We start from the raw sequence: 18,139 nt of genomic DNA, 5'->3' as shown, positions 1-18,139 counted from the left end.
AATTTTCAGCTTCTCTAAATGGTTTGAAGAAAATAGATGTCAACTCAACAGGGAGTGACTATTTTCCACATAATATCTTATAAGTACTTCTATTTAGAAAATTAGATTTTATATATAAATGGCTTGAGAATATAAAGGTTGCCTTTATATTTTAGAAAGGGGGTCCCTCGTCATATTAGTGTCCATGGAAACTAAACATTTAAAAACCAACTCTAAAATACTCCTTGATAGTCCAGCATTAGTAATACTTGGAATGTCATGATTCATTCATAGTCTTACATATGCTTTTATAGATAAAGAAAACATTCTTTATTGTTCAGAAAAAGAGATTTTTATATAGCCACGCTTGTTAAAGACAGACAGAAATGTTTGTAGGGTGAAATACGCAGAGATCTGACATGATAAATCTTACCTGGTGGTTTTGGTTGGTATTTGGAATGACATTAGTTTGCTGGCATCCCTAGTCCTCCAGATATCCCATGGTGCACTAGTCTCTCTACAATTGTAAAAGTCACTGTAAAAGTCAGCTATTGCATCATGGAAACAGGACTCCTCTCTCCCACAGCCAGCCTGGAGAACTAATCATCTGTCTGTCACAGAGGTTAAACTGTACATGAGTGTGTGTGTGGCAAGAGGGTTAAATGTGACCCCATCTTGCGCTGTGACCCCCATCTGGGTGGGGGACAACCACAAGATTGCTAGAGGATGACAAATCCTACAGAACCATGTTCCTCTGACCCCATCTTCACTCCATCCTTTAAATTCTTCATCTCAAACAGACCCACACCTGTAATGTCTATAAAACTATGAATCTCCTAAAGCTCATACACAAATTGACTTATGTATTTTGAATTGTCAAGGACCATGCGTTCAGCCAAAAATCATCTCTACTGTTTACTGAGAGTGAATAAATAAACAGCACATTGACATTTTTCGGTGAACTCTTCCTTTAAAGGTACATTTAAAATTAAAATGTATTTAGGCTTACTCACCTTTATGCTGTCCATAATGTAAATTACTTTTATTCTTCATATGAACAAAAATGGAGATTTCTAGAAAAATAATCGATCCCTGTGAGTCTATCCATATAATGTAATGCATGGGTCCTTCAAAGCCGACACTGCAAAAACCACGCAAAATTAACATAACAGTAATCCATATAATCCCAGTTGATGAATCAATAGCTTTGTTTCTTATTTTTAAGTGTCAATTTTGAGGGTTTCATCCACTTGCATTGTATGGAATCAGAAAGATTGATTCTTTTTTCTAAAAATCTCTGTTCATTTGAACAAAGAAAGTCATACAGTTGGTCTATACACTTGGGATGAAGTGAGGATGAGTAAATTATGAGATCATTTTCATTTTTACTTTAAGGCCAACAAACCTTTAAACCTGAATACTTTTTAACTGTCAAACTAGGTTCTTATCTCTAAAAAAACTTTTGCTTTTCTGGATTAAAATTTTGAATTTCAGTTTGTTTTAATTATTAATCTATTTTCTTCCAATCAAATTCAAATTGCAGTTACACATTTATTTTAAATCTAAGAATTTCTTAGAATGTAATGGTATTTGTCAAATTAATTTCTGAATGGCACATAATCGTGCATCCTTCACAATATGTACATAATTTACATGTAAATATGCAATAAAATCTTTTTTGTTTTTGCTGGGTCAGGTCACAATAGTCTGGAATGCTTTCAAGAACTTTCTGAGGGACACATTAGAGCATGAGACTGGCACATTCCAGGGGCATTTCTGTCCCTCTTCAGGCGTCCATCATCTCCATTATCCTGTACGCATACACAGTCACTCTGTAGCACCAGTTTGAGACTGTCGATGTGTTAATTACCTAAGAATGCTTGCATGTACACACACACACACACACAGAAAGACTGTTATAGGGTCACCAAAAATACAAGAACAGTGATATACTGATGTTACAAATATAAACATTTATTTATGTTTATATAATTTATATAAATTTGAATTAATTAAAATATAAATCATTGTATAATAATAATTTGACTTTATCAGAGAAACAGCATAATCTTTAAATAACAGAACATATCATTCTGTGTGCAGTAATCAGATTTTTTCCCAGCAAAAATACCTAACTGTATGAAAAATAAGACTTGGCTCTCCAGGGTTTCCTGTGGATGAAATGTCTGGAGTCACAGGAAGCTTAGACAGGTATGAAAAACACGCTGTGCCATACAGGAGAGATAAGACAGAGCTGGAATTCCATGGCAAGTTTTTCGAGTGTTGAAAGCATCTGACTGGTATGTGCTGCTACTCTTGACAGTGGATGGGTGGGGGATTTGGGGAGATGGCGTGTGTGTTTGTGTGTGTGTGTGTGTGTGTGTGTGTGTGTGTGTGTGTGTGTTTAGTAGGGCGGATGGACTGATGTAAGTGATAAGGGCTCAGTGGACACTCGACACAATCTGTCAGTGACAGTGTGTGCGTGCATGTCTCTGGTGGAACCGAGAGGAGTGTCAATCGATCAAACACTCTCTGTATCTGCCGCTCTGTCACTCAAAGCCCAGCAGGCCACGCGATTGGATACTCCACCCCAGAGTGATGCCAGTACAAGGCGATCGGGTGACAACTTTTACCATTACTGTCATCTGAGGTCCTGGAATGTGAAAAACTGAAGACTGAGTTAGTTGTGTGCAGTGTTGGGGAAAGTTACCTTTAAAAGTAATGCATTACAATATTGCATTACTCCTTAAAAAATTAACTAATTACGTTACTTAGTTACTTTTTATAGAAAGTAATGTGTAACGTTACTTTTGCGTTACTTTCGCATTACTTTTTAAATATGAGCAGGGCTTGATTGTTTTTAATATAAGAAGTTCTATTTATAGCAAATATAAAAGCCCATTCACACCAAAAAGTGTAATGAATAAACCTCAGGCTGAAGGAAAAGTAAATTCACGTCTGTACAGTAGAACACAGGAGAAGAAGGTCAACACTCTTCATCAATAATAATAATAATAAAAAAACAATGAAGCACAATTGTTACTTTATCTTAAGTCATTTTTGCTTATTAGTATGGTTTAACTCGATCATCAAAGGCCAGCAGCAAAGACATTGGTTAATAAAATGTAATTAGATACATTTGTGTTATGTAACATATTTAATTATTGCAGGTTTGCGTCATATTCTGAGTTTGCATTTCACAGTTTTTATTAATTTGATGAATACTAAATCGTTTTTTTGTGAGTGGGATGAATTAATGCACATTCATATTTAGTCTATAATACATCATGTACACACAGCGCCTCTGTACTTCTGATTTCTCCCAATATGGGGACAGGAGACTTGTCAGTCAACAAAGTAACTGGCATTACTTTTTTGAAAAAGTAACTCAGATATTTTCTTGTACATTAAAAAGTAATCGGTTACTTTACTAGTTACTTGAAAAAAGTAATCTGATTACATAACTCACGTTACTTGTAATGCATTACCCCCAACACTGGTTGTGTGTATGTTTTAAACCAACCTGGTCTTATAAAAATACATACCTCTGGGTACTTTTCTGCAACACCGTTTTTACGTACCTTACTGCATGTTATGCCACTGTTTCAAAGAGAAATGTCCACTGAGTGGCGCTAAAACACTCGTTCAATCACTGGCACGTTTTCATTACATTAATATAGGTATGTATATTGCTGTGTTTTTATTACGTTGCTTCAGGTACGTATTGCGGGGGTTCAGAATTCAAATATCCGGGGACTGTCACTAAAAGTTAATGCTCTATAGTGTTGGAAATATGCAAACCCAACCCTAAACAACCCAATAGTGTTAACAAATGCAAAACTGATATAAAAACACATTTGTTGATGCAACCGTGCCATTTGAACTTCCTAATATGCAGATTCAAACTGTTTTGTCGAACCATTTTAACACGGGATTCAAATCGAAGCTCCTCATCTCTCAAGTACGTCTCCGTAATGCCTGAGCTACCGAACAAACCTACCATCTATGAAAACTTATAGATATGAAGCTGGATATGTGCGATACTTACATTCAAAAGCATCAGTTTTCAAATCTTCCAGCATATTTAAATTGTTTTGAAGTCATAACATAATATTCTTCAAGTAGCCTACTAGCACATTGTGTGAAAATTATGCTTTATTAATCGAAAATCTGTAAATTTGTGTGAAAAGGAATAAAAGATGTAGGAGTTTTACTGCCTTTAGTGTTCGTTTCTTTTGCAAATGCAGTGATATGTACTTATTGGTACGTATTGGTATGTACTTATTGGTTTCATCTTCGCTTCCTCCCCCTAAACTATTAGCATCTTTTGATGCTAACAGTGTTACTGATACTTTCTGCTCCACTCTTACATCTTGTGTAGACACTGTTTGCCCCTTGTCTTCCAGGCCAGCCCGTACCACCCCTTCAGCCCCTTGGTTATCTGATGTTCTACGCAAACATCATTCTAAGCTTAGAGCTTCTGAAAGGGTGTGGCGCAAATCCATAAATACTACTGACCTTAATGTATATCAGTCACTCCTCTCTTCCTTTTCTGCTAATGTCGCCACTTGCTAAAAGGACATACTACAATAACAAAATTAACAATTCGTCTAACTCTCGCATGCTTTTAAAACATTTTCCTCGCTCCTTTGTCCTCCTCCTCCCCCTCCTGCTTCATCTCTAATAGCTGACGACTTTGCCACGTTTTTCATTAATACAATTTAAAACATCAGTGCACAATTTTTCACACCACAATCCATCAAGCACATCTCACCAGCAAACATACACTCATTTACATCCTTCTCTTCACTCTCTAAGGCAGAAGTCTCCAAACTCATCCTTTCTAATCATCCTACTACTTGTCCGCTTGATCCTATTCCATCTCATCTCCTTCAAGCCATTTGTCCTGTAGTTGTACCTGCACTCACTCACATCATTAACATATCCCTCCACACTGGTGTTTTCCCCTCATCATTTAGACAGGCTTGTATAACTCCACAACTTAAGAAACCCACCCTCAACCCATCTCTTTTATAGAACTACAGACCAGTTTCCCTTATTCCTTTCATTGCAAAAACACTTGAACAAGCTGTATTCAACCAAGTCTCTACCTTTCTCACACAGAACAACCTCCTTGACAGCAACCAATCTGGCTTCAGAAGTGGACATTCAACTGAGACTGCCTTGCTCTCAGTTGTTGAAGGCCTTAGACTGGCAAGACCGGAATCCAAATCTTCAATACTTATCTTGCTTGATCTATCTGCTGATTTTGACACAGTTAACCACCAGATCCTCCTGTCAACCCTACTGACAAAGGGCATCTCAGGAACCGCACTCCAGTGGTTTGAGTCTTTCCTATCAGATAGGTTTCCTTCAAAGTATCTTGGAGAGGTGATATGTCCAAGTCACAACATCTAACTACTGGGGTGCCTCAGGGCTCAGTTCTTGGACCACTTCTCTTCTCTGTCTACCTGCATCATTAGGTTCTGTCATTCAGAAACATGGCTTTTCATACCATTGCTATGCTGATGACACTCAGCTCTACCTCCCATTCCATCCTGATGATCCTTCGGTAGCTGCTCGTATCTCAGCTCGTCTAACAGACATTTCTTGCTGGATGAAGGACCATCACCTTCAACTCAACCTTGCCAAGACAGAACTGCTTGTAGTTCCAGCAAACCCATCGTGTCATCACAATTTCACCATCAAGTTAGGCACATCAACCATAACTCCTTCAAAAACAGCCAGAAACCTTGGAGTTATGATTGATGATCAGCTAACTTTCTCAGACCACATTGCTAAAAACTGTCCGGTCCTGCAGATTTTCTTTATTCAACATTAAGAAGATCAGGGCCCTTTCTTTCGGAACATGCTGCACAACTCCTTATTCAAGCTCTTGTTCTGTCCAGGCTGGACTATTGCAACGCTCTCTTGGCAGGTCTTCCAGCCAGTTCTATCAAACCTTTACAATTAATCCAGAACGCGGCAGCAAGATTAATTTTTAATGAGCTGAAAAGAATACACATCACACCTCTGTTTATCAATTTGCACTGACTACCAATAGCTGCTCGCATAAAATTCAAGGCATTGATGTTTGCATACAAAACCACCACTGGCTCTGCACCCCTTTACCTAAATTCATTACTTCAGACTTATGTGCCCTCTAGAAGCTTGCGTTCTGCAAGTGAACGTCGCTTGATTGTGTCATCCCAAAGAAGCACAAAGTCACTTTTACGGACTTTTAAATGAAATGTTCCCTCTTGGTGGAATGACCTGCCCAACTCAATCCGATCAGCTGAGTCCTTAGCCATCTTCAAGAATCGGCTTAAAACACATCTCTTCCATCTTTATTTTACCCTCTAACTTTTGCACTCACTATTCTAATTCTATTCTTAAAAATAAATAAATAAATAAATAAAAATCTAACTACCTTTCTAATCTTTTTGTATTCTATCTATTTTCTTTTAATTTATTAAACAATTATAAAAAAGACCTCTAACACTAGCTTGCTCTATTCTTTTTCTATTCTATCTGTTTTCTTTTTATTTATTATATTATTTAAAAGCCCTTGCTACGTGTACTGCGTTTAAGCTAACTGAGACTTGTTATAGCAGTTATAAATCATTGCTCTTTTGTTGCTTTTGATTGCTTCCATTGTCCTCATTTGTAAGTCGCTTTGGATAAAATCATCTGCTGAATGACTAAATGTAAATGTAAATGTATTGCACACCTCGGGAAAATGTGCCCCAGGCATGTTTTTGCCATGAGACCAGGTAGTTTTAAACAGCTTCACCTCCAGAAGGAGTGAGTATAAGGTTCTTTTCTGATAATGTGCTAGTTAGCAAGCTCCAAAACAGTTCTAAAGTAAACAAAACAGAATGGTGTCACCCCACAAAACAGGGGCGGGGTGAGCAGAGCTCATTAGCATTTAAAGGAACATGCCCTAAAATGGCTTGCATGTGCAGAGCTGTTTTTGACAGGGAAAAAATTGTGTTGTTTTACACTACCATTGAGAAATTAAATTAAAGTATGTTTCAGACTTTTCATTAAGACCCTAAAGAATCATATCAACTTGTGGAAAATGGGCATCCGATGACCCCTTCGGAAGTTTAATTTCTGTTAAATTTCTTAACAATGAAATGTGTAATTTAACACCAGTGAAAAGCAAAACAGAAAATTTCTTCATATTACAATGGTACATTGTGCTAAATTATTTTTATCTAGTGTGTAACATTTCAGATAATATTTTCCAGATAATATTTTTTATAATTTCAATTTCAATCCTTTGGTCCAAATTAAATGTGAACAATATAAGAGCTAATTATCCAATTGTACAGTCATTTTTTTCATATTTATTTATTTTAAATAAATAGGGCAAGACTGACTGACTGACTGACAATATAAGACCTAATTATTTAATTTTACAGACAACATGTTGTACTGTATTTACAGCATGACACCTTTTCTCAGACAGTATAAATTAATCTTAATACATGGAAATACATAGGACAGCTGCCTTTATTTATTTATTTTTTTAGAAAGGGGGTCCTTAACATGGGGATCATCACATTGAAGACCCCTGTCCTATATCATCCAGAAAATGTTTTCGAAAATTGTGGTCATAATTATGTCCTGGTGCGCCCTCTGCTGTATTTTTCCTGCAGATGTCAGACTGAAAGTCTTTGACCAATACACTTACTGCATATTAATAAAGTCAGTCACATGACATGACAAAAAGTTGTTGCATTTATACTTGAAAACAGCATATTGTCTTGTTGTTAAACAATATCTTACAACACATTTCACATTTACAACACACTGCTTTTCAGATACTTGATTTGCTTTATAGTTTGGCCATCATTATTTTGTTAACATATTTATTTAATAATTTAAAGTCAATTTACTATTATTATGTGTACCCCATAAAGGCAAATGAACGTATGTTCTGGAATAAAACTACTAATGTAGCCAAAAACATACTCCCTTACATAAATAAGGGAGACAACTGTATAAACAATTTGACTTAAGGAAAATACAATCCATTAAGATACTTTGGCCACATTATAGCTTCCATGAGGCTGCAAATAAAACTACTGAAGGGACAGTTCACTAAACTTCAACAACATCATCATCAACAACAACAAAAACAACAACAATAATACTTTTAGCCATGTTATATATGACAGGTCACAGATTTCAACAGGTAGGAGGAATATAAATCCTCACTTTGAGTATAAATCATATAAGAAGCACTTGACAGGTTCTTTGGTTCTTTGTCATTTAGCAGATGCGTTCTTATTTAAAGTGATTTGCAGAACAAGAACAGTTTACCTGCAATGCAACCTGAGGTTATGATAAAAAAAAGACTATCATTTTCTATACTACAAAAGTACACTACTGTTCAAATATTTGGAGTCAACTAGGTTGGTTTTTTTTTTTGTTGGTTTTTTTTTTTTTGTGAAAGAAATTAGTTCAGTTAGTTCAATTTCAAATAAATGCTGTTCTTTTGAACTATTCATTAAATAGTTATCAATCAACATTGATAATATATTTATATGTATGTATATATATATATATATATATATATATATATATATATATATATATATATATATATATATATATATATATATATATAATATAAAATCTTGAGCAGCAAATCAGCATATTAGAATGATTTTTGAAGGATCATGTGACACTGAAGACTGCAGTAGTTCAGCTGAAAATTCTAATTTCCACCATAAACTACATTTTACAATAGAAAACAATTATTTCAAATTTCAATAATATTTAACAATATTACTGTTTTTACTTTATTTTAATCCATCCTTGGTGAGCAGAAGAGACTTCTATCAAAAACATAATAATCTTACCAACCCCAAATCTTTTAACTGTACTGTAGTCCATGACATGTGTTCTATATACTTAGACTTCTGAAGGCCTACAAAAGCTTTGTGTGAGGAACAAAACAAAACTGAAGCTCTCAGGAAGTTCCAATTTGAATGTGATTCAATCTTTCTGGGGAAAAATGCAATTAATGACATTATAAAAAGTTTTAAAATTCTCAAAACTTAGCATCTATTGTATAGATTTGACATTTTGTTACTAGTTGAGCAATAATATGAAGTGTTGTTGATTTCCAACTAGTGCATAAGCTCTATTTTTAGTTGTTCATTACACAAACTATTGTATGGCTTCAGAAGACTTGGAAATAAAAGCGCCATAGTAGGCTATGGGCTAGTTTAAGGGTGGATCTAATGACAAAATAATTCAGGAAAACATCACATTCTCGCAGTGCACAGAAGAGTGGTTTGTAGCACCAGAACACAGCATACAAACAATACTTCCCTCTTTCTTCACCACTATTTCTCGGTCCTGTCCATTTTGTCCACATCTCCAGGCACCAGTGCACCATACCCATTCATTTTTTTGAGCCCGAGTTGATCAGTGAGTCCCAGCGGCTGGTTTTCAGTTTCACAAGCATTTCTTGAAGCGAACATCTGACTGATCTCCACAAAGGTTTTGTTCTTTGTTTCAGGGATGATGAAGAAAACGTAGGCTGCCACCCCCACACACACACCACAGAACACCAGATAACAGAACGCACCAGCGGACATCTGAAAATTCAATGAAAATCTGACATTAAAAGTCCAATTTAATGTGAAAATAAACAATTAGTATGCTGACAATATCATTTGCAGTTAAACACGTATGGAAATGTAACATATGACAAATATGGCCCTATATAAAGAGTGATATTATCATATACGATACCTATAGGGCGATATATAATTTTCATAGATAAAGATGTAAGTTTATAACAAACCTAAAATCTCCATAAAAATGTGTATACTGTATTTACTTATGTTAATAATATCTACAGTATATGATGATTGCTATAAGGTATTAAATGTAGCAATCATATATGTCAACAATATAATTATATTTTATTTATATATGCAACTTTATTAAAAACACACACACACACACACACACACACACACACACACACATATATATATATATATATATATATATATATATATATATTTAAACATTCTATTCTATATATGTTTTGTCATTTTTGTTTTGTGAAATTATGTTTTTTTGTATTTTTTTTTAGACATTTTATAAAAGGTGTGTATGGTGTATTTTTAAAAACAGACTTACCTGAAGGAATGGAAAGACAAATCCCACGGTGAAGTTTGATATCCAGTTGAAAAATCCTCCTACAATGTAGGCAGAAGATCGATGGGATTGTTTAAAGAGCTCTCCTGTCATCAGAAACGGGACACCAGCTGTCCAGGAACAAACACATAACAGCATTAAAGTCATATTAATATGATGTATTTTAATTAATTTAAAAAAGCAACACTGCTATATGATAAGTTTTGTAGCATACACTGTAGAAAAAATGCTATTTTACCAGCAGGTGGCACTAGTCTATCAAATAAACCTTGGCTTCGTTTTAAAATGAGTAATTCTGTTAACATCATTTCATGAATATGACCTATTTTGCTAGACCGTTACAAATATAGAGGGCAACATTTAAGAGTATGATATCGGTGAAGGCTGAGATAAATTCCTGTTAAGTGAGATCCTCACCAGGACCAATGCAGAATCCTGCGATGATTCCGACCACACAGGCCACGCTGACATACCGCATGAAGGACACGTGAGCCTAATACAGACAAAACAACCAGAGATCACTGTTTATTGAAAATCTTACTGCCCCCTTTTTAGTGCTGTCAAACTATTCATCGTGATTAACCGCATTCAAAATAAAAGTTTTTGTTTACATAATGTGTGTGTAAGGTGTATATTTATTATGTAGGCTATAGATATGTTTATACATTAAATATATTTATAAATAATATAAATTATATGAATATACATATATACATGTAAATACATGTAAATATTTTCAAAATATACATAAAAAATATACACAGTACGCACACATATGTTATGTAAACAAAAACTTGTTTTGGATGCGATTAATCATGATTAATATATATATATATATATATATATATATATATATATATATATATATATATATATATATAAAATATTCTTGAAGTGATTAAGAGTGAGTAAATATGTTCATAATTAGCAAGTAAACATGATGTTCATATTTACCTGTAGCAGTAGGGAGAAAGTGATACCAGCGCAGCACACACCCATAAAGCTGAAGCCACCAATCATCAGGGGCCTCCTACCCACACGCTCAATAGTAAAGCACTGGACAACATCAAGACAATTAAAAGATTATGAATTACTCACACCGCTACTTAGGAGACATCTATATTTGCCATTCTAGAGCATTTTTACTCAGCATAGACCTGCAGTCATATTGTGTGTTTATACTGAGTTTTTACTGCTGCACAGAAGCAACCTAAACATATGCACACAAGAATCACAATTGCAGGAGACAATGAAACATAGTTTCCCAGTATTTAAGGTATGGCTTTGTGTTCTCACCCCTATGAGTCCAGCGATGACCTCTATGGCTCCAGTGCCCACGGTTGTGTACTGAATCTGATGAGCAGGAATACCCGCATTCTCAAAGATGGCATTGGTGTAGAACCAAATCTAGAAATTAAAACCATTTTATTATCTCAAATAACATTATAGCCATTTTATGTTCATCATAACCAGTTTTCACTGCTAAAAGCATAAACACACACCGCATCAATTCCAGACAGCTGCATGCCAGCATTGACCACAAGGACTGTAACAAGCTGCCAGCGAACAGACGGATCCCTGAAGAGCTGCAATACTGAGACAGTCTCTACTGAGGACAAAGAGCGCTGCTCTTCCTGCATCTCCTCCAGCTCAGCTTGGATGTTAGATTTGGGACGATACCACTTCAGTGCTGCAAAGAGGAATCAGAATCTGAACATCATTGTATAATTTTATCAGATTATATCAGATCACGTCAAAACAGCAGAATACTCTGGTACCTCTACAATTTTAAGAAGTTCCCCTTTTTAATAATGTTTTAATTAAAAGTACATTTGAAATCATTTGAATATTCTTTTGTTGTGCTTTAATGCACATTTATTGTCATGTTTTGAACAGACTAAAGTACATGCGAAGTACTTGATTATAATTTTACATTTAGTGTTATTCGATATAACATTTAAAGTTAGTATTTTAAATGTACTAAATTGAAACTTCATTATGACAAATGTGTAATTACAAATATATTTAAATACATGACATAAAAGTTTCAATAGAAATGCCATAAATGTTTGTCAGTAAATTTGGCAGTACACTATAACCATTTTTCAAAGACAATAAAAGTAGTCAATTTTATGAAAATAGTGTCCTTCACAATGCAGATGGTTTTAAAGCAAAACAACAGTGTCAGGATCCTGTCACCTTCATTGATTTTATTCTTAGTTTGGTGACAGGATCCTGACATTCATGTGTTGTGTGTCTTGTCCTTGTGTAAGCATACAGATTTGGGGTTGTTCTCTGAGCCGTGGTTCTCTGAGCTAGTTATCTGAGATATGTTAATGTTTAATTAATTATTTCATTCATCTAGCCATCCTTCAAGAACTACATGTGCTTACATTTAAATCACACAAATATGATTCTGTATTGAAATGATTTAATGTTTCTGCTACTCTCCTCTAATCCTGTCTCACATTCTTTGCTGCAGTCAGTGAGTTCTCCTGCCTGGTAGCTGCTGTATGACCGATGGGCCTTTGTATTGACGGCTTCTGAAGCCTGAGATCAAAGTACGAACAAAAACAGCTTATCAGAGTCTGCCGGTCTGGCCACTAATCCCTCCAACACAATTCAATCAACCTGAAGCAGTGAACATTCAGAAGAATTTCAAACGTCCCTTGTGAAAAATAAATATACTATGCTCATATATTACAAATACATTTACATATTTCTGTACTTAATAAAAATATTTTGCAATTGTATTTTTGGTATACTAAACTGGTATACGTGAAGTCTGCTAAATTGGAACAACTAATTTTGTTCTTAATGCACTTTAATTGAGCAGAAGTAGTGTTGAAGCCCAACTAAAGATAAACTTTATTTGATTCACTTTTTTCAAAGAGCATACAGTCCTCATCAGTAGTGACATTAAAACACATTTTTTGCATTGTGCACAAGTAGTACTCCAAATAAAGTTTCATTAAAATGTTTATATCAGTAATATCAGTGTTTATATGTGTCGGTAAATATGTTAATAGATTCAAACTATACTTAGCATGAAATAAATGTATTTTAAACATATTACTTTTTTATAGGGTTTACACACCAGATAATTCAGTGGTCACTCTTTTCCATACAATTACAATGAATAATAAAAGGCTTTCAGAGAACAAAAGCACCAGAACAGTATAATAGTCCATGCAATTTATATAAGCGCAGTTTATTAAGTCTTCTGAAGTTACGCAATTGCTCTATGTGAAGCAAAATTTTGCTATTCACTAATAATCTTTAGGGTATTTTTGAAGAAAAAAAAAATCACCTTTCGTGTTCCACTTAAGAAAGACTGTAATATGGATTTGGAGCGGCATGATTTTTTTGGGTGAACTGTTCTTTTAAATATAAATCTTTACCTGTGATAGTGGCATGAATGTTCCGCTTTTCCATCAACAGATATCTCGGACTCTCTGGGAACCATGGCAACAGCATGAGTTGTATGAATGTAGGCACCACAACTAGAGAGAGGAACAGAGGCCAGTGCTCTTCCTGTGTGGAACAACCAAATAATAATGATAAGAAGACTTAACAAGACTGAAAGTAAAGCAGAAACAGATCTGTTTAAAACATATTGCCACAACAAATGTTAAAAATATATCAATCTGTGATGTTTATAACAGAGAAAGACTGTCTAATCTAATGTTATTAAATAAAATAAAGGGGAACCACCTTGCCCAAGATCTCATGGAGTCCCAAAATCTGAGCGATAAACACTCCTATGCAGATGAAGATACTGGGCACGAGTCCTAGGAAGCCCCGCAGATTCTTTGGAGCAATTTCTCCCAGATACATGGGCACTACGCTGAGAGAAATCCCTGCAGAAACACAACAGAGAAGCACATATCAGCACAGCAGCTCAGTAAATTCAAAGGAGAAAATTAAAATTCAATATAAGTAGACAAATTGCTGTGTACATATTTAAGAAAGATAGGATTACACTAAAATTGTTAAATGTATTCTGCTGTTTTTGTCCCACAAAAAATATAAAAGGAAGAAAGAAAGTCATGTTATGAAAATGACATGGTGAGTCATTTTGGCATTTAAGGCCTTCCATATTAAATTAAACTAATAACCTGAGTGTATCCCTATAATGAAGCGCCCAATGATGATCATCTCTGGAGATCCACATAATCGGCTGAAGCCCATCAGCACTCCGGCGATAAACACCAGAACTGTGCTGTGCACCAGTGTCCCTCTCCTACAAATTAGAAAGATGCACAAAGCATTCAAGTAGCTATTGAACTTTGGCCAGCTGATTCAATGAGTATTTGTATTAAGTTTAATGGGGAAAAACAAGTATAAGCTGCATACTGCATACCTCCCAAATCTGGTAACTTGCATTCCCACCGTGAGAGAGCCCACCAGGCCCCCAATGGCAAATATAGACACAGTGACGGAATAAAGAAGTGTGAGAGTCTCTTTATCCACTCCTGACCCATTCCGCCTCACAATGGTTTGGTTATAAAAGTCCTTTATGTACTGTGTGAAGAACAAATGGACATGAATGGACATTACCAGCCATGCTTAAACAGTTATAATATATGTTAGGCAGCAATATGAGAATCAATTATCCAAAGATTTTTAACTAACTTAAATCACACACTTAAAGGAATAGTTCGCCCCAAAATGAAAATGTACTCACCCTCAGACTAGCTAATATGTAGATGAGTTTGTATCATCTGGATTGAATCACCAAGTAGGTCATTCAATCCAGCTGCATAAAAACAAAAGACTTATGTGACGCTATGTGAAAAATTGTGTTTGTGGTGTCACTCACCTCCGCAGGAGAATTAACAACAGCCAGGTTATAACCATACAGCATAGAGCTCCCAAAGGAAGAGAGGAACGCTACCGCCAACAGGGATGAGGTTAGATGCTGGAGAAACAAGTTATAGACAACCATGAGTCAGGTAGCCATTTATAATAACATACATCCTTTGTTTTTGGATGTAAACTTTTCATAATATGTCGGGCACTTAGATAAATCACATTATTACATTGTCTCTAACACAAAGCTGCTTTTATAAGGAAGCTGTTTTGGCTTAAAAAACTATATGGATATGAACAGACTTTTCTTTAATCATTAATCAGGTTTATAAGTAGCTTTGGGTGTTCAATACTGCTGCTTATATAGGCACCAGGACATCGTGATCAGGGGAAAAAGGGGAACTGTGTGCATAGGTCCCAGAGGCTTAGAGGGCCAACATTGATATCCTGGAGCAAGCCAGGCTAAGATCAAACACAAATTTGTGCTAAGGGCCCAGAATCCTATAGCGACACCACTGTATATAGAAAGAATGAGTAGATTATAGAAATATTTGATTCGATACACACTGCAAGCAACATGCACAATAAAGTAAAAAAAAATTCTCTGGAGTACAAAATCACACTTTAAGCACAAATGTTATATTGTTTATAAACCGTAAACTGAGTCTAAAGTATTAGACACTGGCGCTGATCCATTCAGCATGTGACTGCATTAGCATGCAAGTGAACCATGACTAGATCTGGCATGAGTGTTCACTGCACAGGCAAACTGAGTTACAATAATTACCCTGCACATGCACAAAATCACTATCATAACCTGCAAAAGGTGGAAAGCAGTTAAATGAAAAAAAAAAAATAAAAAATAAAAAACTCTCAGTTGAGAAGAAGTGTAGAACTCAAAGTACGAAGGGAGAGATTGTCAATTGTGAATAAGTAATGTGTAAAAAGAGCAAAAATAGAAATAAACAGTAATTCCTTTGTTAGATTTCACAAACCATCTTAACTTTCTTTTATATATATTGTACAATGAATTAATAATGCATAGTTGGAGACTGATATAATATTCTCAAAAGTATTCTGAAAAAGCAACTATTTAAAATAATTAATAAAAACAGTAAAATTACAGTAAAAACCTATAAACAGGGTCAGAGCTTAAATTTACTCAAAATTTTATGGGTAGGACCACAGAAAGAGAACACAGGGCTCTCAGAAAGAGAGCTTTCTCTGCAACAGGCACAAGATGTTCACAAGATGCAGTAAAGAAGTAAAAACAACATTTTATTCTTCATATAAAGAAATTACACAACAATGTGGAAACCTTTCAAAACAGGCCTACGAAGAGCTCAGGATCAATGACATGTCATTGTACAGTCATTTAAAATGTGATTACATCATTCATTCGTAATTCTTAAGTAAGTAATTTTCTTTCTTTTTTCCCCCTTTAAATCAAAGGTTGTAATGTTGTGATTTATATCTCAAGTTGTTTTGGTTTTTCTTTATTTAATTTTTTTTTTCTAATCCCCTCACAGAAAATGAATGGGAAAGGTCATGCCAATTTTTGTTATTATTTTTTTTTAATGTGACCCATGCTGTTTAGTGCTAATGTACAATGACAGCACATTTAATGATAAACATTTTCTTTTTCTGCCTAAAAGATGTGCTATTCATGTTATTTTCTAAGATCTTGCTGCCATTTGCTGTCTCTCCAAGAGAGTTGCCTTTAGCTAGACAGCTGCTTACTAAAAATGCTTTGCATTTATAAACATGGCCCTAAAGCTTGAAGATGCATGAAAAATGTGACATGTTATTTAATGTTTGTCTGGGAAAAATCCAAAATAAAATATACTTAGGCCCGCTGCCTTTGAGCATATAAGGATTAAAAATGAATTTATAGGAACTGTAAGAAACGTTGTAATATTGCTGCGTTGCTGGGCTTCCTTCACAGAAGTGTGAGAAAAAAAAGGTGGTTGTTGTGTTATTCTTGATGATTGTTTGGTGGTGTTATTATTTTATTATTAAGAAAAACATAGTTTTTCGTTTGGAAATATGCTATAAATAAATAGCTAAATAAATACAATGAATTAAGTTTAGATTAGTTGTGCATTTAAAGAGATTACAAGTTAAATTGCAGATTTACAGACAATTACAAGAACAAAATAGAAATAAAAGACATTCTTAGAACCAAAAAAGAGATGATTTCATTATAAAGCCAAATTGTCTCTGTAAACAAGAATTTAACATATGCACAACATGAATTGTGATAGCCTTTTCATTTAGAGGAACCATCATGTTTTATAATTTTCGAATATTTTCTCCTTCTCAAAACTCTTGGTTGCATCAAAAATGAAAGAATTCATTAAACACATATTATTATTATTATAAAATCTTAATATGCAAAATAAATTAGGCCTACTTACCCCTCTACTTTTCCCATTAGGTTCTATCAAAACCTCTTCTGCCATCTATGAGCACCAAAGAAATTGGCTCTCTGGTTAAAATTGGAATGAGAGCGGGTATTGTTTTTTCCTTAAAACGTTATACCACCGGCATTCCAGTCCAGGCTATTTTTGACTGAATAAAGACTGAATTCTGCACATTTAACAAGGAGGAGGAAGAGTGTATGACGTTCAACCAACCACTGCTTGCTGTCAAATGAAGTTCCTCCTACAAGCATTTCTAACCATTTTAAAAGGTCAAAATGTGAGACTGACACTGTCACATGTTAACAACCCTCGTGATTTAACACTTTGTTCAAATTAACTGGATTTTCACTGCGCGAGTGAACACTTGCTTGTCATGCTTAACACAAAATGTGTGTGTGTAATGTCAAGATGATGACGTTGAGGAAATATATAGGCTATATACTTCTGAGTTGTAAATAAACATTTAGTGAACTGTTTGTGCATTTAGTCATAGTCTAATGTTGTAGTCTATTATCTTTTTAGTCTATAGGTTAAGTGCAACCAGAAAAGAGAAAACCAGTGATTCATTGTGCTGTTAATGTCTCTATGTTCTACATACAGATGACAGATACCAGGGTTACGCATCATGATGACGACAGAGTGATGGGATTGAACCTCCTGATCCCATGTATTCCCAGCATCTCATCATGGTCAGTAAACTCTGAAATCTACACATCATGCTGTAACTGAATTGGAAA

General features: G+C 34.9%; 1 protein-coding gene across 1 annotated transcript; it reads right to left on the bottom strand.

The window, feature by feature from the left end:
• Positions 1-8,646: 8,646 nt before the first annotated feature.
• Positions 8,647-17,619, bottom strand: slc2a15b (solute carrier family 2 member 15b). The gene is made up of 12 exons (XM_042716415.1): positions 17,397-17,619; positions 14,990-15,088; positions 14,531-14,691; positions 14,286-14,410; positions 13,882-14,027; positions 13,569-13,701; positions 11,670-11,857; positions 11,464-11,574; positions 11,122-11,223; positions 10,585-10,660; positions 10,150-10,277; positions 8,647-9,596 (listed from the first exon to the last, which is right to left on the bottom strand). Exons 1-12 carry the CDS (start codon positions 17,439-17,441, stop codon positions 9,342-9,344), a joined length of 1,569 nt encoding a protein of 522 aa, XP_042572349.1. The 5' UTR covers positions 17,442-17,619; the 3' UTR covers positions 8,647-9,341.
• Positions 17,620-18,139: the final 520 nt, after the last annotated feature.

The sequence above is a fragment of the Cyprinus carpio genome, chromosome B1 (assembly GCF_018340385.1).
Source record: "Cyprinus carpio isolate SPL01 chromosome B1, ASM1834038v1, whole genome shotgun sequence".
NCBI classification, from domain to species: Eukaryota; Metazoa; Chordata; class Actinopteri; order Cypriniformes; family Cyprinidae; genus Cyprinus; species Cyprinus carpio.
The sequence above is the reverse complement of the archived record's forward strand: the minus strand, read 5'-3'. Positions and strand labels throughout refer to the sequence as shown.

Bases quoted from the DNA above. Each gene is read 5' to 3' on its own strand.
- slc2a15b (XM_042716415.1), bottom strand. From the start codon at position 17,441: ATGGCAGAAGAGGTTTTGATAGAACCTAATGGGAAAAGTAGAGGG. The intron at 11,575-11,669 runs GTGTGTGTTTAT...TTTAATTTCTAG, and splicing joins AGCTGTCTGGAATTGATGCG to ATTTGGTTCTACACCAATGC. The intron at 9,597-10,149 runs GTAAGTCTGTTT...TTGAATTTTCAG, and splicing joins TTGTCTTTCCATTCCTTCAG to ATGTCCGCTGGTGCGTTCTG.